The sequence below is a fragment of the Corapipo altera genome, unplaced genomic scaffold (genome assembly GCF_003945725.1).
Source record: "Corapipo altera isolate COAL_440 unplaced genomic scaffold, ASM394572v1 61003, whole genome shotgun sequence".
NCBI lineage: Eukaryota > Metazoa > Chordata > Aves > Passeriformes > Pipridae > Corapipo > Corapipo altera.
The window spans coordinates 438,509-459,849 of NW_020885014.1; the positions used below are offsets into that span (position 1 = coordinate 438,509).

Below are 21,341 nucleotides of genomic sequence, written 5' to 3' on the forward strand. Positions count from 1 at the left end.
CAAGCATCTCTACTCATAATGCACTAAAACATGGAAAAGTCATGACACCCTTCCTTTCTCAAGCAGTACCGGAGGGGACCACATATGGTTTGTTTTTCCTTGGATTTGGGTCTCCTGACGGGGTTGAGGATCAGCTCCTGCTTGTGGGACCTAAGGATCTAGTCGATTGAAGACTGTTTCATTCCTCGATCATCTGATGGCTAAGTACTCATCCTTCACGGGGCCGAATAAATGACCTCCGAAGTCCCTATGTAGCTTCCACTTTGAGTGGACGGGGGCTATTCTGGGGCTGGGGAGAGGCGGCATCCGCCTCGGGCAGAGCCGCACGGGTGACACTGGCTGCAGAACCGTGTAAGTGCTTAAATGTCTGTGTGTCTGTCTGTGCTTCTGTCTGGGACCGGGGCCAGGGGCGGGGGCGGTCCGGGGCCGCCGAAGGAGTGGCTGATCCCCGCCGGCCCCGCCATTCACACAGCCCCTCGCTCTGCTCCCGGCGGCGGCTCCCGGCGGCGGCTCCCGGCTTCCCGGTCGGACGCCCGCGGGACAGGTAGGCAGGGGCCGGACTCGACCCGACTTCTCCAATCCCGTCCCGTCCCATCCCGCAGGTGCGGCGCCCAGAAGCCGCGGTGCCGGGCGCGGGTGCGGTGGCCCCGGGGAGGGAGCGGAGGAGAGGCGGCATCTCTCCCGGAGCGGCGTTTGCCCTGGGCAGAAGCATCCTCGGGGTAGCGGTGGGGATGCGGGGCCGCCCAGCAGTGCCTCCGCCTTTGCGGAGTGTTTCCCTCCGCGTTCGTTCTGGCTGGTGACCGGGATGCGGGAGCGCTCCTAGCGCTCTCTCCAGCTCCCGCCGCTCCCCCGCCAGCGGGACGGAGCCGGGACGAGTCACTTCAGGCTCTCCATTCAGCTGATTTTTTCCGCTAAGGGTTTTTAAAGATTATATCTTCATTTTCACGGAAAGCTTTTGGCAGTCTTGGGCAGAGGCTGGAACAAGCACACACACTGGAATAGAGGGATATTTGTGTATATATGTAAATAAGCGTGACCTGCACGTGAAAATGCACATCTGTTTAATACTTCGACTTCGTTCCAGCATATGTCCTTCAGCAGAAGCTACCTAGAGAAACGCTCAGTTGTGTGGTATCCTGAACAGATTTTCTTTTGGCGGCAGCAGTAGTACTGTAAATATTTCCTATTTTGTCTATCAGCCAAGAAATAGGTTCAGTCTAGAAATGTAGGCACAAATCAATTAAGGAAAATGTGCAGCTGCTTTTCCTCGAATGAGTTAGGAATGCAATACTTTTTGGTAATCTTATTAATTACTTAAATGTTGCTACCAGTTACTTAGTAACTGAAATGTCGTCTTAGAGACAAGTATTTCCCAGAGTCACGTACAACTCTGAAGTTTTTCCAAAGTACCAACTTTTCCCTGCAGAGTGAGTTTAAAACCTCATTTTGGAACATGCCATCAGTATGGAAGATGGCTTATTTTATCAGGTTTGTAACTGAGCTTTGGCAGCAGTAATTTGGAAAGCAGATTAACATGACTGTTTAGGAAAAATGTTTTCATCCAGCAACTTGGAAGAAAAAAAAAGAAAAAAAAGACAAGTGTGGAAAGTGGCATTTGTTTCCGAGCAGATAAGCTACAGACCTAGGCTGAAAAGCTTAGATGCTTTGATTGAGCAGCATGTCTGATGCAAGACTGAAACTGAAAGCTGGCTTCAGTTTCCTTGTCAACATCCCTAAATGGCATTTGTGTCCAATAGCACAGTGCTGGGAGTAAGCATAGGTAATTAAGTATGTGTGTTCTTCTTGAAGTAGAGGGGGGTGTGCTACTGTCAGAGCTGGAGATAGAATTTAGGAAAATAACAGCCTTGGTGGCCAAATTATCTGTACTGGTTGCTAGTCACTGGCCCTGCAAATGAAATGGTATTGGGATTTCTATTTTTGTTTTCCATCTCAAGTTGGAAAGGTCAGCTGGGCAGGTGTGCTCTAGATTTTTAATAAACTGGACAAACAGTGCAATTCAGGCCCAAGTTTCTACTTGTTTGCTCACATAATTCACGCACCTGCACAGCATCAAGACATGGAACCTTATCTAATAAAATTTATCTAATTTTTCTTGCCCAGCCGCCTGAATGCCATAAATTTAAATGTGTATTGCTCCCACAAGGGGTGGATCAGCTGCATGGTGTTAGTACTGACTGTTAATATGCTGTGGAGATGCTGTGGCTTTGTGTTTGGCTTTTTAAGATTGTGTAGTTGTAAGTCTGGAAGTGTTGCAAGTCTCTGCTGGAATTATGAGCAGTTCACAGGATTGGCAATGAATTTTCTGTCTTGCTCACTGACTACAATCCATACCTTGCAGAAAAATTCTCAACTGCTCAGTGAGTTGTGTGAGCTAAACTGGTTGTGCCTGTTTAATTTCCCTTGAAATCACTTACCAGAGTTCCCTTTTCTGGTGTGTCAGATGGTGAAATGTTTCAGAGATGGCACAAGGCTGTGCACACCAGGTTTGACTCCCCACAGATAGATCTGGTAGACAAAAACTGTGCCACATTTGCCTCAGTGCATGATGCTTTAGCCCTTTGTATACCACGAATTTCATGACTGGCATGTACCTAAAACGTGGGTACCTAATGCCAGCGCTTTGAGTATGACTGGTGTTGTGGTGATGGGCACCCTGAGGGCTTGTCCGGGTGTTATAGTGTTAAATGAGCTGTTCCTTACCTTTAGGTGAACAGGAGAGTTTGACCAGGTTGACAGTCCTTTGGTGACTCTCTTTTCTACAATCTGATGCATTCAGCTTTAGGGACACCACCCACCCCACCCCCAGGGAAGCAAATGCAGTTTAACAAAAGCAATTAACTCATCTATGCAAAGAATACTTAAGTTTGATTAACATCTAGCAAGAATTTGGAGTGTGCTTTTGACTGCAGCTGGTAAGGATCCCTTGAATTTATATTCAGATCACTTGGCAGGAGTTTTGCATGGTCTCTCTACATAGCTCTTGTCTAGGCATTTTCACTTACTTTGGGAAGCAAGTGGCTTTTGAGGAAGGTAAAAACAGATTCTTTGCGAATGTGCTACAGCTTTAGTCAAACCAAAGATATGTTGATTAAAAAAAGCAAAGTTGAGTAGATAGTACTGCCACATGGATGTGATCCCATATATTCTTGTCTGGCTTTTTTTAATGGAACACAGTGTAGAACAGTAAAAATCCACTATTAGCGCTTCTTTAGATATGAAGTGGAATTGTGTAGTGAAATAACAAAGTTCTTACATCCTTACTCTTCATAAACTGTGTCTTCCTTGATAAATGATACCAGTGGAATCAAATTTCACTATGTTACTGACTCACTGTCAGTAGTGTGATCCTGATTTTTAATATTAAGAGATCAATTTGTCAGTAGTTTGTATTTGTGTTCCCCTTCCTATGCTCAAATCAGCATATCATGAACGTTGATATAACTGCATTATTTTTTCATCTGTGAGAAGAATCTGTCTCTCAATATTCCAAATGTTTTTCTCCTGTGGAAAGAGTATGTATCATCTAAAGCCATTTGTCAGAAAAATAGTAGTAGTATTCTGGGGAGGGATTTGCTTTACTAGAATAGCTTTATTGATTGTGTCAGCATTCTTGTTAATTAACACATTCAAACTGTCTGGTCTTAAATTGATGTTTTGCTTTTGTAAAGATTTGTGATTTATGTCTTTGGATGTAGACATTAGGTTTATATTAAAATGCAGACAGCCATCTCTTCATGTTTTGTATCTGATTGTCAGAGAAATTAGCCCATAGTCAGCAATGAGAGACTAATTCTGAGCTCTTTTGATGTGCAAGACAATGAAAAAATACAGATTGGGAAGCAGAAAACATACCTTTAACTTTGACATTGACTTTCTGTGACCTCGGGAAAGAAATTTAATCTTTTCTTCTGTTGCTGTAAAAGAATACTCTTCTAAACCTAACAGATTATTTTTGTTGAACACACAGAGGTGCAAGTGTGTGCAAATTTCTTCATTCAAAGAAACTTGAATATAAAGACTTTATATTAATGTGTCATTTTAGAAATAGAAACACTAGCATGAACAGCTGTAGATTGTATGGCTCCAGTGTCCACCACTCTCATCACAGGACGTGTACAACAGCACAAAAACAATAGCAAAAATGGTATTGCCTTTTATAGTCTAAACTCTAAGACAAACAACAAGAGGATATAAGGAAGGACAGTGAAATAATGGAAACAGCTGTCAAGCCACAGTCATATTATTTTTCATCAAATGTCATGGAGATGAAAATGTTTAAATGGATTAATGACAGCTTTTTTTTCAGATGAGAATCTTCAAACAAGGAGAATGTAGAACTACTACTCTGTAACACTATTATATTACAAGTGAGGGCTGGAACCATGGCCTTACCAAAAAGGGGTCAACATCTTATTAAGTACTGGAAATGTTGGGGATATGAAGAGATCATGAAAGGCAAGGGGAGTCTCAGAGAAGTCATGACCTTAGGATGATGTAGAAGGTGAATTTGTCTAGCTGGGCAAGAGAAGATCAGCAGAGGTTTGTAGTGTGGGTAAAATTGACCAGGCAGGGGACTAGGGGGCCCTGACCCAGCCTGGTGGTGTTTCTGATGGGCAGTGCTTGTCTGGACGGGTCTGCTCAAAACAGTGTAGGGAAGAAGGAGGGCTGGTCAAGGCTGCATAAGAAAGAAAAATGGTCCAGAGAGGGATACTATGTGTTTAGGGCAACTGGTGGGTATTGCAGGGTGGAATACCAAACCAGAGTTCAGAAGTTGTTATGTACTTCGGTGGACTACAAAGGAAAGAAAAATTAACTAGACAAAAAATTATATGCAAGATGATAAGTTGTCATTCCATGGATACCCCTATTTCTTTTGGAAAGAAACTGCTGCTTTCCCAAGTTTTCTGTGCATTACAAACATTATGCCGTGAATTCTTGTCACATTGTGCTTATCTCCTTCAGGGGTAGACCCTGCAAGCCATTTTCAGAGTGAGTAGAGCTGTATTTCAGGAGTATTTATACAAGACAAAGATTTGCAGCACAAAATGATTCAAGATCCAGTAAGGGCAGGAGGATGTTGTTCTTAACATAGTTTGGTCTTAGCCCTGTGAGAATATTTTCCATTAATGAAAACAGAGACATCCGTGCAGAGTTTCAATTAGTTTAGCATGTTTACAGCATCTTTTGAAGTTTCTCCTGCACAGAAATCCTGTCTTATCTATTTTTTAGGGGTTTTTTGGAGGTGGGGGAGAGGGCACTTGGTGAATTTAAAGAATTTACAGAATAAGTAGTACAATAACATTGTCACCTGGTAAGTTACTCATCTTTGTCTCGTGGAAATGCTTTGATTTTACCTTGCAGATGTTTTTCTGAATTATAGGAGAAAAAATATTCAAGGTGGAGATAACTCTGACTTGGGATTTTTCCCATCCCCTGCTGTTATTTGGAGCACAATCCTCTGTTATCAAAGGGCTTAGGAAAAGTCATGATGAGATCCTCATCATGAGGATCAGTTTTCTGTGGATCTGGCAGTGCTGCCTGTGCTCTGCAGTCCTGCTGCAGCTCTGCAGCGGTGCCAGCCTAGGCTGTGGGAGCTGCTGGGGAACTCCCCAGTTCCGGCTCCATCCATGGGGAACCAGCATGTGCTGGAAGAAGCTGTGTGTCCCAGTCCCATTCTGACCATCATAGTTCATATCTAAAGGTCAAGGCTACAGGGTGCATCTTGCTTGGATTGCAGGGGCAGGCAGGAACAGCGAGGTTGCCAGCTGGGGAGGGGCTTGCAGCTGTGATGCTGTGCTTGTCTTCTCCTAAACTAGGTTTTAGGGCATCCTTCTGACCTCACATACAGCAAAACTGAACTAAGTAAAACTTATTCCTGTGTTTTCTCCCTTGGCTCCACTCAGACCTTTTGCAGTACCAAAGTCTGTTTTTTATTAACCACATTAAGTTTGGTATTGATTCAGACATAGTGATTTAGATGATGGCTACTTTATGCTACTTGCCCCTTTCTCCGTAGAGAAGCTTCATAATCAGTTGATTTGGATGAGAGGTTTTGAATCCTGACTTTTAAAGTTTCAGTGTTGCTGCTGGACTGATGAACTAAAGAGCAGTGAAAGAGTTTCAATCGCAGGGCTCTGCCAAAAGGAGCCCCCCAAAGTGAATGTTTTGTGTGAAAGCATGCCTTGCAGTTTGAGCCTGGAGTGACAATGATTGTAACACAATGCTGTTCATGTGACAGTGACACAAAGAGGCCATTATGCACGGCTGACTGGCATCAGATCCTCCAAAAGCCAATAGTCAGACCAAGACTGATCATCCTGAGAATGTGAATACACTGGAAGCACTTGCATGTTAAAAAAGAAGAAAAATATGTGTGTGTGCGCACCAAGGTCTGGTTAAGTTATAAGTACAAAATGACATAATTGATTTGTTTATGCTTTTTTGGAAGTTGCTGTCAGAAATCAGCAAAAAACATGTAACAAAGCATGGAGAGCAGACATAGTGGGAATAAGACAGAGTATGCCAACAGGCCAAGTAGATATTCCACTTCCTTTGCTCCATGCTACAGGGTTGCTTGCTACAGTGTGCTTTTGAGCATGTGTAACTAAGTTTTAGTTTCCTCTAAAGTGTTTACAAAATTTTTGGACCACACTGGTCTGTCAATACACACAGACATGTCATGATCATTGGAACTTAAGCATAAAAAATGCCTGTGTGTGTTTGTGGGAAGCATTTGTTTGTAGATTTATAAACCCTCTTCAAAGGGTTCAAGAGCACTTGATACATGAAGAAATGTCCCTGACAACTTGTGAGCTGCGGCAGTCTTGGTCCCAAAGGCAGCATACTTTGTCAGCCATTGCAAATCTACTGAGTAAATAGGGTACAGCAGGTGGGGTGGAAAACTCTTCAATTAGAAAGGTATTTGTTTAAAAACAACTGTTTTGCCTTTGCAGCCTTGAGGGCTGGATTGACTTCTCCATCACATAGGAGGTGGCACCTGATGAGAACCAGAGTTGCTGGTGATCCCACTCAGCAAAGGGTTTGGCCTCATTCCTTAGTACTGCTGTATGTCACACTCTTTTTTCTTTTTTATTGCTTTTCTAGTTTAAGAAAATTTCAAAATTTGCTCAGGCTACCTGACTCTTTGGCTCTGTTGCCAGCGAAACCAGAGCCTGTCTCTTTGTTATTCTCATTTTGCTTATGAAAACCCTGCTTAACTCTCATGTCACCTTCCCTCCGACTTCCTTCTGCTCAGATGTTGACAATGCAAAAGCAGAATAATCTTTTGGGCACTTTTTTCAGCTGCAGCTGCAGACTGTGTGAGAGCTGTATGTGGGCCCCTCTGGATCTGGGGGAGACCCCTTGGGACAGAGCCCTGGACAAGGTATCTACCAGTGGCACCACTGGATTGTCCCTTGAACTCGTGGCTCCGCTTGCTCCATAATGGAGCTTTCCTGCCTTTTTAATCCACGCCACATGTGGGTGACCCAAGCAAACCCTGTGGGAAGACAGAAGCCCTGTTGTGTGTTTGTAGAACAGTTGCTCGGAAGCTGAGGTACAGCTGTGGCTGGGCTTGTTTGGAAGTGAAAAGTAACTTGATCTTTTAATCTTTTTTATTTTTTCTTCTCCCTACCCCTCCATCCCCCATCTCCAGTCTGATATTGTAAATAACAACTGTTTCTGGAGGGTACCGGCCAGTGAGACTGAAATGCGTATTTTAGGTTGAAGTAGATTTCATGAAGATTTTATCAGTGTACAAAGAATGTCCTTTTTTAAAAAAAGTAAATTAATATTAGGTTTCATTTCTTTTAAAATAGCAGACATAATTGAACAAGGGCTGAGGGTCCAGTTTTCTTACTTGCCTTGAGCAAATCAGGAGTAACTCAAGTGAGATCAGTGGACTTTCAGAGTAGCTGAAATGAGGTACTTGATCCTGGGTCCCTTGTGCATCACTTGCTTCATGAATTTTAGGATCTGTGAAGACACACACATCTGTGTCATCCAGGTACCCCAAAGCTGCCTCCACCTTTTAAGAGATAATTAAAGACTCTTTTAAGAGATAATTACGTTTTCTTCTAGAAAAAGCAGAATTGCCAGCTCTGTGATGGACTCTGCTGAGAGTCCACACCAGCATCAGTGTGGTTGTGCTTCAGGGTTTGTTTGGATCAAGGACACTGCACCTTACAGACACTGCTGTGCCACAGGGCTCCATCACTTCAAAACAGAAGATAGTCCTGTACAGAAGTACCACTAGTTCTGGGGAACTTGTTTAAAATTTGAATCCACAAGAGTGCATTTTTAATTATTGACTAAGAAGACTGGATGAGTAGTTGTTGAAAAAGGAAAACATAAACACAATAAGAGAGAAACTTCCTTGCTTTAAGTGTCCCCGCTGCTCTCAGTGAATTTTCCCTCTCCGTAACCCATTTGAGAGAGCTGTGAGACTTAATCTCATCTCTGGAACAGTATTGTTCCTCTGCAACTTTAATGCACACTTTAGATACGCTCTATTCTTTCGTGCACTAGTTCTTGCCAATTTGCATTATGTATGAATAAAGACGGACAGGATATGCATTCATGGTAAGTGAACCTCAAAGGATGCAGTGATTTGGAGTTCTGGTCTGCACCACAAATTTGTAGAAGAAAATTTTTGTGTGTGTTTGCAGATTGTCAGTCTTTCTGTGTGTGTTTTGACAGTGCATCAACTTCAGAAATAAGATTTTTGTATGGTTTGTTTTGCTGAAGTAGTCCTTGGATGCAGGGAGGAAATGTTCTTTCTCATCTAGCAAATGAGAGATATTGTAAAGAAAGGCTGAGGTTGCAGCCTCTTGGTCTGGACCAGGAGGTTTTTGAAATTAAGCAGAAATCCATTGCAGTCACTCCAAAACATGTCTAGTGCCATTCGGTAACATTTCTGGAGCCTGCACCCTACTTTAAACTTTCTCTTTTTCTGCTGTGGGAGTCTTGCACTACACTTGTGAAAATTACCCTGCTTTTTCTTGTATTGCCCATCTTCAGGGAAATAGCAAAGTTTTAGTTCATTGAGGTTTTCTCTTAGGCATATATGTGTGTTTTTCTTAATTGCTGTTTCCAATAAGAACACCATTGGGAAAAATAAAGAAATGAAAAAGCAGACAGACAAGAGGGCATTACTGGCCTCTTTGGAGGTGATCCACATCTGTAAAAAATTCTCTCCATCGTGATATGGTGTGTAAATGTCTAAGACACAGTCTGTATTTCATGATACCTCTGCTATACCTACAATAAGTAGTGGAAGCACAATATTCCTGTCCTTGCAACTGTAGCAGAATATCAGAATGGAGCTGTGGGTCCGGGGGTAGGCTGAAAATAAAGACTAGCAGACCTAAGTTCTGTTTTCAGCTCTGCTGTTGACTTGTTTTATGAAATAAGGTAAAGCATTTAGACAGGAGACTAAATGCTTTCCATATACAGTATGGTTATTAAGAGTAGCCTTAAGAACAAGGGGCCTTCCAATGCTAGAAGTGTTGTAGATCTTATAAGCTGTTACGGTGATAAAATGCTGTATGTGAGATTATTACATAACGTATCTAAAATAAATGTGCTTAAAGGAGTCCTATCTTTTACTAAGTTCAGTAGGATGAGGGAAAACAAATATTTGCAAAAGAGAAGAGATCCCAGAGATAGAGAGCCACATGGAAACTGTCTGGACTTCCTCACAGCATGGAGCAGCCTTGGACTCCTGAGAGCATAACAAAACCCTTCAAACAGTGACATGGAGCATCTGCCCTGGCTCATCTCGCCCATTGGGGCAGACGCCTTCCAGAAAACAGTCACTTGCTGTCCTGGAGAGAGGAAATTGGAGTGTCCCAATCTGCCCTCCAGAGAGAAGAAAGATTTATACATGGATTAGTTCAGTGGGCAGCTGATAGGTTGGGTCAGACGAAGCGCCCAAGGCTTGCCCCAGCCCGTGGTAGACAGCTTTGCTTTGGCTTCCAGCACAAAGGCATCCCTTTGCCTTTCAGGAGCAGATACAGTGGATATTGGATATTGGTACAGTTTTCATTGCTCTTCCACACAGTCCTACCTTTCTTTGCACTCCTTACTGGATGAGATGGATGAAAAGTGATTTTAAGCAATATTGCAGCTGGCCTATTTGTCTTGTTGACAATAGCAACATACGTTTCTGTGCTCTTAGTAGAAAACCTGTGTGAAATTTGAAAAAAGAAGTTAGTTGAGGAAGAAAGTGTGTGTAAGCTCAGAGTCATTTGACTGTGTCAGGATGGTAGATGCTAAGAGTTTGGGTTTTAGAGACAAGAGAAGATCAGCTGGTCATAAATCCAATTTAATAGCAGTTATTGGCCAGCTCAAGATACCTGGAGTTTTCACCAGGTATCATGATCTCCATATATCGGAGACAACAAGCAGTTTTGTGAGTGAGTTCACATTTCATCCCAAATTTCCATGCAGTTCAGAGGAGAGTGTCCATTCTGCTTTTGCTCTTCCCAGAAGCTCCCTCACTGTGCTTCCCAGTCCCTCTGCAAATGTTGTGCTGTTTTTCACTGTTCTCTCAGCCATTTGCTCATTTGGTAGAGCAGCAGATATACTGCTGAATGTAAAATTTCATGTCGTGCAGTTTCCAAACTCTGGGTTGCTTATGACTGTTGCCCATTAATGAATGATGACACATTCACACATTCAGATGATCACTGTATTTCCTTCTGAAAATAGGGATTGCTTTTAATTTATCTTAACACTCCCCCCCATGCACAACTTGCAATACTTATTTTTATTTTTAATGAATGACTGAACCAAGGCCAACACTTCTGCAGTTTTTGCTGAGAGGCAGCAGAAGTTGTAACAGAGCTGCTGCCAGTGCCAGTTGGGCTATAACTTATAAGTCTGCTTACAAAGTTTGCCTGTTTTCTGGCACAGTCTCTGACACATACACTCCAGTCAATCACAGTAAAGTGCCTACTAACAGATGTGACAATTAAGCTGAATAATTCTGTCTCTCTTGTTTAATTTTTATTACAGAGAATAACAGAGTACCTCATTAAACCCACCATCACAGAGATTTTTTTAATTTGGCATACAAATATCTGCAAAAATTAGATCTCTGAACAGAGTGCCTTGTTACTAAAGGTGCTTTGTGAGACAGTTCTATGAATAGACCATTTTTGTAATGACAGATATATGCTTGTGCTACTGCTGTCCTTTTACATACTGCAAAGATGTACAGGTATAGAGAAGTCAACATGTGTCCTGAAGGATAATGTTTTGCGGGATTTAGGGCCTTGTGGTCAAATTAATGAAAATGTGGTCTTGATTCTTCTAGGTTTAAATTACACTGCCTTTAGCTGGAATCAGCAGCAGACATTTACAAAGGTTTCAGTTAACCAAATTAAATTAACAAAATAAGAGAAAGTTTCTTGGAAAATGGTATTAATTGCAGCCAAAAAAATTCATCTTCTGATTGTTAGAGCTTCTGAGGCATTTGCCTTCATTAGCTTCTTTTACTGAGGTAGTGGGCACCCTTTTTAAAGAGACTCTGATTCATCATTTAAAAAATCTATTGAAGAATTTAATGATTTGAGGTGTCATAGAAATTATGGTAAGAGAAAACCGAAACTGATGTAAATCAGAACCAGAATGTTTGATATGAAGTCACTCTTTTAGTATCAGAGTGGTTTCATGCATAAAATACAAGGTGTTTACTTTGTCAGTATTGGAAAGAACTTGGCTTTTTAGCGCCCATCACGAGTGTTGGTAGGAGTTTTATTTGTTGCAAGTCTCATTTATACACTGAAGCACAGCATCTTGTCCTACAGCTTCAACTATTTATCTAGGAGTATATTAAATCAGCCTCTGTATGTGTTTACCTGCATGTATATATATGCCCTAGTGTGCAGAAAGCCTGCAAACACCACTAGCACCTGGAAGGTTGAATTTCTCGCTAGGAATGTTTTATTTCCTCTGCTGACAGAGAGGGAGACTAAGCACTGAAATTCTACACCTGCATACACGGTTTTAAATTTGTATTATTGTTTCTGAAGAAAGTTTAGGTGTCTTAAATGTTCAGCTACTCCTTAATCTGTTGTTCATAGTGGAAGGTGTCCCTGCCAATGGCAGGGGGCTGGAACTAGATGATGTTTAAAGTCCCTTCCAACCCCAGCTGTTCCATGAGTCTGCAAGTCTGTAGATATTACAGGCCACAGGTGGGATTATGAGACAAAACTGTTTCCCTGTAATGTCAAGGAACAGTGCAAATCAATCAAGTTATGAAGAAAAAGTTGTGAGAAGGCTCACAGATACAAGAATATGTGAAAACCACATAAAAAATGTGGTTAGAGGATGGCCTCACTAGGTTTATGTTGTAATCTCAATGAAAGTTCTTCAGGGCAGAGTTCCCTCTGACTTCAGTGGAAACAGGCTTTGTCCCTTGAATTGTGGATCGGGTAAAAAACTAGAATTAACCCATTGCTTTCAATTTTTCATTATGTTCTTCTGTTTTCCCCTTCGATTAAGGAATGCAGGAGTACTATATCCATTCTAACCTTTGCAGATAACCAAAATAAAAGATAGAAGTGAATGAATGAACTGTCAGAAGAAACACTTTTGGGTTCCCCATTCTTCTACGAGAATGTTTTGAATTTACTTTATGGGTGAGGGGGTGGCAGTGGCATGTGAAGCTTGTGCTGTGAGTTGTAGATGCTTTGATTGCTGGAAGTGGAAAAACTGATAAGTAATGCATTTAAATGTTCAGAAGCTGTTAAAGTGAAATGGCATCAGAGTTAATTAACTTTTTTTTAAACCGGATCATTTGAAAATTGAAGTTTGTAACAAAGTACTGTGATAAAGTTTTAGAGGAGCGTAATGCTCTGTCTAAATCATAAAAACAGGGGCTAACTGGAATGACAACTTTATTTGGGTGTTGTATGCAAAATGACATTCCACTGGATGATTTACAAAGACAAAGGTACTGAAGCAGAGTTGCCAACAAATTTTTTTCACAAATTATAGCATATTGTTAGCAACTAGAAGTTTAAAACAAATGTAGGAGTTCATGTGTCTGATTTTCACAAGGAAAGGGAGTGAGAGGCTGCAACAAGTGTAGAGAGCTGCAGACTGAAGAATTTTACTGGTGATAACAGAGGCTGTGTCTGGAAAAGGGAAGAATCTGATGTATGATGGAAATCTATGAAATCTATGAAATCTATGAAAAAGAGAACATACATGTAATGGAGGAGGGAAAGAAACAGAGATGGTCTTTGAAGAGGGTGAAACAAAAAGTGAAAGACTTTTAAAGGAAGATGGGCACATTTGAAATTGATCCTAAATTGCACAGGAAGCTAAAGGAATTATGTGAGTGCTTTGATTGTACTTCTTTATATCCTGTCAATAAACTAGAAGTGACATGGTGTCTGGAAGGCTGATAACAGGGAAAGAGGGGTCACAGAAGCTTTGGTTAAGTGAGGGTAAAAAGCATAAAGGAGAATTTCCACAGTGGTGGAACCAGGCATTGGTGTATTTAGGATTGTCCCAGGCAGATTGTCAGCAACTGCAAAGTTTTCACAGCTGCATCCATGAGTGCAATGTCTTTTCTTATGATTCCCATTAGAAAAAAAATATGAAGTATCAGAAGTCTGGTGATGCTGTCTGCCTAAGGGACTGTGGTAAAGATTTGATACAGGTTTTTTATCATGTTAGTCTTTAGTTTAATACAGCATTCATACATGCTGCTAATATGTAGATTGAGAAGTAACTCTGCTTAAATATGTGTATCCAGCCATTTTTACTTAGTCTTCTAGTCTTCACTTGTACTTTTAAAGTAGACCTGGGTTTAATATACAAGACAGATGGTCCAGTAAGGTGTACCTTATTTGATTTAAAAAAAGGGAAGAGGGAGAAAAAAGAAGTCTCTCTGTATGGATATGATTTTTGTCTCAAGCCTATACCATATAACCTCTATTAATTTATATGTTATTTGCTTTCATTACTCAGAACTGACTGTTAACTCTCAACAGCCGCTCTGGGAAAGATGCCCAGGGCTGAGAGGTACCATCTGTGTATGGACCTGACATAGTTTTGTATGTTTCACCTGAAGTGTCTTGTAAAAGGTGCCATTTTTTCTTCTCAAAATGCTTTTCAGATAGTGTGGTTTGGATTCTAGACAGCTTTAACTGTCTTTATGTGGTAACTTTTTGTCTGAGTGGAAAACAACCAGGCAGCATATTTAGCCAAAAGATTTTTTTTTGCAGTTCATCCCATTGACTTCCCATGGGAATAGTCTTTAAACATACAGTACCATGTGCTGTAGGTAACCTTAGAGATCCCATTTGCACATTCAAGACCTGTACTTGTTATACGCCTGAGAAAAAAAAATATAATATTTTAAATTGGAAAGGCTCTAATATAGCATACAATGACAGCTACAGGAAAGTGACCCATGTTTAGGATGTTTGGCCGCCTTCCTCTGAGGAATAATTAATGAATCTATTTGCAAAGAGTATCTGGCATTCTGCCGTTAGTCTTTACCATGCCTCTTTACCTTGTGCAAACTTGACTTCCACTGAACTGTCTTCCCCCCACCTTCTTTTCATACTGATTTGAGGGAGAAGAGGACTGATAAATGGATATATCGCCCTGCCAGCTTAGCATCTACGGAAGCTCTCAATGGTGAGAGAATTGTATGACAGTGAATGAAGTTGGTGGGCCAAGAAGAGTTGCTTTTCAAGAGTCCAGAAACTCCAAAATTTGCTCCAATTGACAGTTTTAATACAGTTTAACAGATGTTTTCTGTTATTTAAGATCAGATCATGTATTATGGCATTTATATTTAGTAGGAATGGTAGCTGTATGCAGTCCATGAAATGGCAGCATTACTTAAAGGATTGTGATGCTGTAGTTTTCAAAACTGGTAATTCCAAGACTTATGGGCAAATAAAGTCTGGTCTCCTCCAGATTTGTGCATTATCACTATTCTCTGGAACTTTACAATTCAAGACTTCTTCACCTCTGTTACTTCCAGTTTAAATGACAAGTGGATTTGGAAGTTATTGGACATGAGGCCAGAACATGCAAACATTGCGATTACACAAACCTCATTTTCCTAGGAAGCTCTGCTAATTAAGAAACTGAAAAATAAAAAATTGTCTAACTATTAACTGAAGAAAAATGGCAACTTATTAGTGATATATTTTTCTTAATAACATGGCACTTGAAAAGAGTAGCAGCATATCTATCTTCATCAAGAAGACTTGTTTCGGTACAGCCTCTGATTTGGTAATTCTCCAGGTACCAGTCTAAATGAATTGGTTTTCCCATTTCATATGCTTAGCCTCATCTTAAGCTCCTTTGGACTCTTTAAATGGGTCAGTCTGTTTTACTTTGCATCTTAGATATTAACTCAACTCTAGACCTTTGTCTGGGATCCAATTTGAGAAAAGACCAATCAGTTTACATTTGCTGTGATTGTACATCTTCAGCCAGTCTGGGATCTTTGTAATAATGCTCCTATTCAGGTTAGTTTATATTTGCTTTGTAAGCAATATTTCTTGTGACAAAGCATCAAACTGATTTACAGATTTCTGAAGGGAAAACGCCTTCTGCTCCTCACCCATTAATTCTCTAATGTAATCAATAAAAGCAATCAGTTAGGGGTTTGGGTTTGTTTTTTTTTTTTCTCTGAAGTTAACACAGGATTAATCATCATTGACAAGATTAGGTCAGATTCTAATTTTGCTTTCCTTGACATTAGTAGTGTAAGAGATGTTTTTATAAAGAAATTGTGCCCCTTGTAGAGGAGCTGAACCTAAGGAGTGAAGACAGTATAGTGTTATGAAAAAGACTCAGTCATGGCTAGGCTTCGCGAACGAAGATTTGGGAAGGGCACTACCCATGTTTGTTGCAGGCGCGTTGGTGGCTGAAAAGGCCAATACGAGACAGGCATGTCCAGTTGCAAAAGGCACAACAGAAAGACTCCTTAGGAGATATATTCTGCAAGGCACGATTCTTTCTGCGTTGTCTTTTCTCGTCAAGAGTGATCCTGCGTGTGTTCTCAAAAGCATCAGCAGCGTTATAGATGGTGTGTCTCCAGACCTCCCGATTGGAGGCCAGAGTAGACCAGTTATGTAGATCAATATGGCCAAGGCTGAGATGTTGTTTAAAGGAGTCCTTGTATCTTCTCTTCGGGGCTCCTCTCTTGCAGCAGCCGGTGGCAAGTTCACCATAAAGCATGATCTTGGGGAGGCAGTGGTCCTTCATCCTGGAGACGTGTCCTGCCCAACGGAGCTGTGTTCTCAGCAACATGGCCTCCATACTTGTGACCAAACAGTTCTTCATTAAAAAAATATTTCAAAATCTCTTTATCTCATCTGGAGCCGTAATTTTCAGTTGCAGGTAGCAGTCCGTAAATCTGGGATGAGGGTGTGGCCTTTGTTGTGCTCTGGAGAGTGTGAAGGCAAAAGCACCAGGAAGGGCTCTGCAGCAATGACAGTGTGGTTTACAATTCAGTCTGAAAGCTGACGAAAACTATGATGGACAGAAGGAAGATTTTTTACAATAACACTTGCTGTACATGCAATTTAATGCAATGTAAATGTAATTAAGAACCGCCCTTGGGTTTACAGCCCCGAGAAGGATTTGACATCCCTGTACCATATCACTCCAGAAAGGCAGAAACGAGGATTGTATCTCAGAGATACTATGAGAGGCTGTGAAAGGCTCTTACTGTTCTGAAGTTCCTCTTCTAATTAAATGGCATGTTCCTGCTTAATTTTTCATGTTTCAGTGGTAAAAATGCTTTTGTAACAGTAACGAAAAAGCTGCGTCAGCGTTTCCCTTGGTCTTGGGTCCATTATGTCGTGTTAGCAACTGTATCGTACTATTCTCTTTTGCTCATGCAGTTCTAATCCTGGTTAATTCACCGGCAGCACTTGATTTTGCTGACCAAAAAATATTTGTTTGCAGCCTTGAGTAACCTTCACTTCTTTTACATTATTTAACATTGTACCTTCCTCTACTCCCCCTGTTCCACTTGTATGTATTTTCCTTTTGTTACAAGAGCTGCATTCTCTCACTTTTGCTTGTGCCTCTGCTCTGGGTGGGTGGAGAGATCAATTTGTAGTCATGTCTCAATTTCCACCTCATAGAGGGGAAGCAATTGTTTGCCTTTTTTAGTTGTCTGTTCTTTCCCCGGTTTTGATCCTGAACTCTGTATAGCAAAAAAACCCAAACCAAAGCAAAACTGTCAACATAGTTGGTAGTGGCAGAGAAAGTGCCTAAAAATCTCAGATGATGGGTAGTAATAGTTAACTGGCTGTGCTTATGTGGTCTACATACAGGATTTTTCATCTGCTTACCAGTGAGACAAATGTAGTTTGTGTAGTTGCTCATGTTTAAATGTATTTTAGGGGAGTGCCTGTAGTTCATGGGAGCATATTTTGTACACCTGATACACCATTTTCAAATGAGCTTGTAAGTAATTATAATATGCCTCGGGGTGATCAGATTAATTTTTAATATGACTACTATTGATTATCTTCCTTTTATATAATAAACATATAATGAGTTCAATTTCCTTAATTAGGTTACAGAAACTTAGGAGGCTACTCTACAGTTGCTTCATGGGGCTGCACTGCTTTCTTGTCAACATTTTTAAATCATAGGCCTGCACTAAATTTGAAGGAAGCAGAGAAGTCTCTGAGCTAAACAGACAGGACGTCCCTTAAAATTCCTGACCAAAATGTGAGTAAAGATGTAGCTTTTTCAACAAAAGTTTTTCCTCAAATGCTATAGAAAATGCTAACAGGCAATAAGATTTTAGTGTTCAGTTGCATACTTCAGTGGAACAAAGATCTGATGCTGTAGGTGAAGAAGCTTTCTGTTTTAGCAAGAGGAGTTTCTTTTCTCTCATATGTCTGCTAATCACTAATTTACACACAGAAGGCATTCTCCCATATGAGCGTTTTCAGTACTTGAACTACAGATTCTATGTATCTGTAGATAGTGAAAATACTCATGTATTACTGGGTGAGGTAATTTGAGCAGTATATGATATGAAAAGTGAATCTCTGAACAGTTTTTCTTAGTGTGAATTGTAGACAGCAAGAGTTAAATGAGTCATCTACATCTTTTATTGCTAATATAATCACTTCAGCAATGCTAATCAGCTGTACTGATTTTCCTTAATAATTAAGCAAAAGATCTGGAATGCAATCAAGTTTTACACTAGGGGGTTCATGCAAATTATTTTTTTTAACTTATTTTAAATTTTGTTAAATGTATCCTGCAAAAGGAAAGTTGCTGAAGCTGAGAATAAAAGGAAAAAAGGAAATACCATTTACTATCTGGTTAATCAGAGTGACTATTTTCAATGAAATCATGAGTTCACTGGAATTATTAGCTGAAAATACAGCTGCTTTTTAAATAGTACATTAAGTAGTACATTGACTACTTCCCTGCATGCAGAGAAACAGTTACAGACCATGAAATGTCTTTCAGCAGCCCTCATTTTTCAAGAAGGATTTAGCAAAATAGGTTCATCTATGTATCCTCAGATATCTTAAATATAATAGTTTCTTGTTGTGAGGTTTTTAGGTTGACTTCTGAAGAGGATATTGTAAACTAAGTCTATTTCGCATCTCTTTTTTTTTTTTTTTGCTTTCATGGCCCTGTGGACTTTTTTCTCATAAACTAGTTATAGGTGTGGTTCACTTTATTCTGTTCCATACAATTTAAAGTAAGAAATTTCTACTTCTACTTAGTTTAGTTTAGTAAAAATATTTGTACTAAACCAAACATATGTATTAGAAATTATTTTCTCATTATACTACAGATTAGACTTAATGATCTCTTTTTTTTTTTTGGTAATTTTTGTAGCCACAATTTGAGTGTAAATTAGGAAAGAAGATCAAATGTTCACTGAAACAGAAATATAGAAGCTTAAGTTGTTAGAAATTACCTATTAATAGCATTTATTCTGGCATTTGTGGACTAATGGCCAGCTGGATTAAGACTGTTTCAATATGCAAATTTAAATAATTTGCTTAGTTAAAGTGTTAGGTTAATATTTTAGATTTTTATGTCATGTTATGTGTGAGGCTGTCTCTTAACCCTGTAAAGCGAAGGCATTTACATTCTTTCCCTGATTAATTAATGTTTTGGTGTTTTTTCTTACAGTTATCTTTTTGGAAAGATGGTTCTTCATTTGAACTCCTTTTTTGTCTTCCCTGTAATACTCCTGTACCACTGGATGGGCCCAATGTTATCTTTGAATCTGGAAGATCCTAACGTGTGTAGCCACTGGGAAAGGTAATATTTTCTTCTGGAAAATAACTGACACAAATTCTGATTTACCATTTTTGCTTTGCTTTATTTGGCACACTTCAGATTATTTAAAGCTGTTAGTTGAGTTACAGAATGAGGGGAAAAAATTCACTTTACTGAATGGGCAAGGTACGTTCATGGATAAGTAAAAGACTGTTTCACATTGGGCTGAAATGCAATTGTATTTGCGGTAGGAGTTAGGATGCAGAAAACACTCTAGTGGTACCAGCAATGTTACACAACCATCTGGGTACAAGAAGTGAATAAAAATAGCTTTTTCCAAGTGAAGTGAAAAGAAGCTTTTACATATGCAAACTATAATTAACCATATTGGAATTTGGCCAATTTTGATTATGCTGATTCTTTCCTATTCAACATTAACAGAATCTAAATTAAGGTTTGTAGTTTAAGTATTTTTATGAGGTTCAGAAATTTATAACATACAAAATTAAATCTCATCAATGTAGTTGGTCCCTTTGTTCGCTCAGTTTCACATTAATTTGCAAGAATGCCACAGTGGATAGGAGAGGTTGAGCCTCAAGCATCTGCTAAACTTTTTTTCTTGTGTAAAGGTTATAATAGTGAAACCAAAACTCATAATTGTTATTATGCCCGTTATTGATCAGATAGTCCATGAGACAGTCTGATTTTCACAGTTCAGTTGAAGACATCGGTATTTCCTGCACTTAAGGTAAGCTGTGTTTAATCATGGGGAGTGCTGCTAAGCTACTGTACATTTATTTGTAATTGTTATGGCTGAATCTTTACAAAGAAAATCGAAACTTGCATATCTTTTTTATAGATTCTATTAAAAAAAAATGACTTAAGGACTTTCCTCAGGAACTTACCTGATCTTCATGTGAAGCATTTGGCATCTGTGCCTCAAGTGTTGTGTACAATTTGTACAACAATGTGTATATGAAGTAGTAACCATTCTAAGAATTTGTTAGAGTATTTAAGCATGTGTCTACAATGTTACTGAACACTGTTCTAGATTGTGTATACTTCATTTACAGTTTTTGTAGATAAAAGTGGTTTTGAGGGAAGCTGCAATGAAGTGAAAGCAAAATGGGTAAAAACCTGAAATATAACTATTAAGACTGCATACTGTATTTTAAAACAAGCTAACCAAAGTCTGCAGAAAGAAAAATATATCTAAAAATGTATCTAGCAAGCATGCCAATGAAAAAGCCTGAACTTTTTTCCTTCTTCTGCTGTGTCTCAGAAATAGGGAGGAATTCCAAGTAAACTTACTGAAACATTCACGCTGTTGCCCAGAGCAGGCAACAAAGGTACATAAGTATGAAAGAATAAAGACCCAGATACAAGCTCTGTACTGCCACTGTCACTGGCAGTGCTATGTGCTTTAAATAAACCTATTCCAGTCAGTACTAAAATGGTCTTTTACAAGAGAACTGTAATCACAGCAAGAAGGGGCAGAGCCTGCCGTGCGTCTAACAAAGAGCACAGAGCCTCAGGCAAGCATCAGCATCCCACTGATATTTTGTTGGACTGGAGCAGCTGGATGGATTAGGGCTGCTTGAGGAAAAACAGGGAGTAGGTTCTGGGCAGTTGAAGTGGGTCTGGGTGTGCTTTCCCTCAGTGTAGTGATGACAGCAGAAGAGGAGGCTGTGGCTGTTGCAGTGGGTGCTAAGAGGTCAAAGAGGGTGTGGGTGGAAGTGAGTGAAAGCTGTGTGGGCTACAGAGTGTTTTGGTTGGTCCTGGGAATCAGCCCTGCTGCAGGAACTTGCCACGCATTCCTGCGTTTTCCAACTCCCTTGCGCAATCAGGGACCAACTGACTGCCAGCATAAACAGCCTCCTGAAGAGTTTTCTGGGATGATTCAATATTTTCCCCTTTCACAACAGGGTTCTGTTCTTTTTGCCCTACTGACAGCTTTAGAGGCTCTGAACTTCAGAGCACAGATTTATTTCTAGGACACTGTATAGTTGTATAGCTGGCAGAAAATCATAATAGCATTTCAGTACACCATTTCAGGGCAGGGCAGTGGT

At 40.2% G+C, this 21,341-nt stretch overlaps 1 protein-coding gene across 1 annotated transcript in view; it reads left to right on the forward strand.

Annotated features, from left to right (window-relative positions):
• Positions 1 to 473: 473 nt before the first annotated feature.
• Positions 474 to 21,341, forward strand: part of MEGF10 (multiple EGF like domains 10) — an 87,896-nt gene continuing 67,028 nt past the window's right edge. Inside the window, exons 1-2 of the mRNA XM_027667604.1 lie at positions 474 to 544; positions 19,183 to 19,314. Coding sequence (XP_027523405.1) covers positions 19,199 to 19,314 — 116 coding nt within the window. The 5' untranslated portion in view covers positions 474 to 544; positions 19,183 to 19,198. The remainder of the gene's footprint in view (positions 545 to 19,182; positions 19,315 to 21,341) is intronic.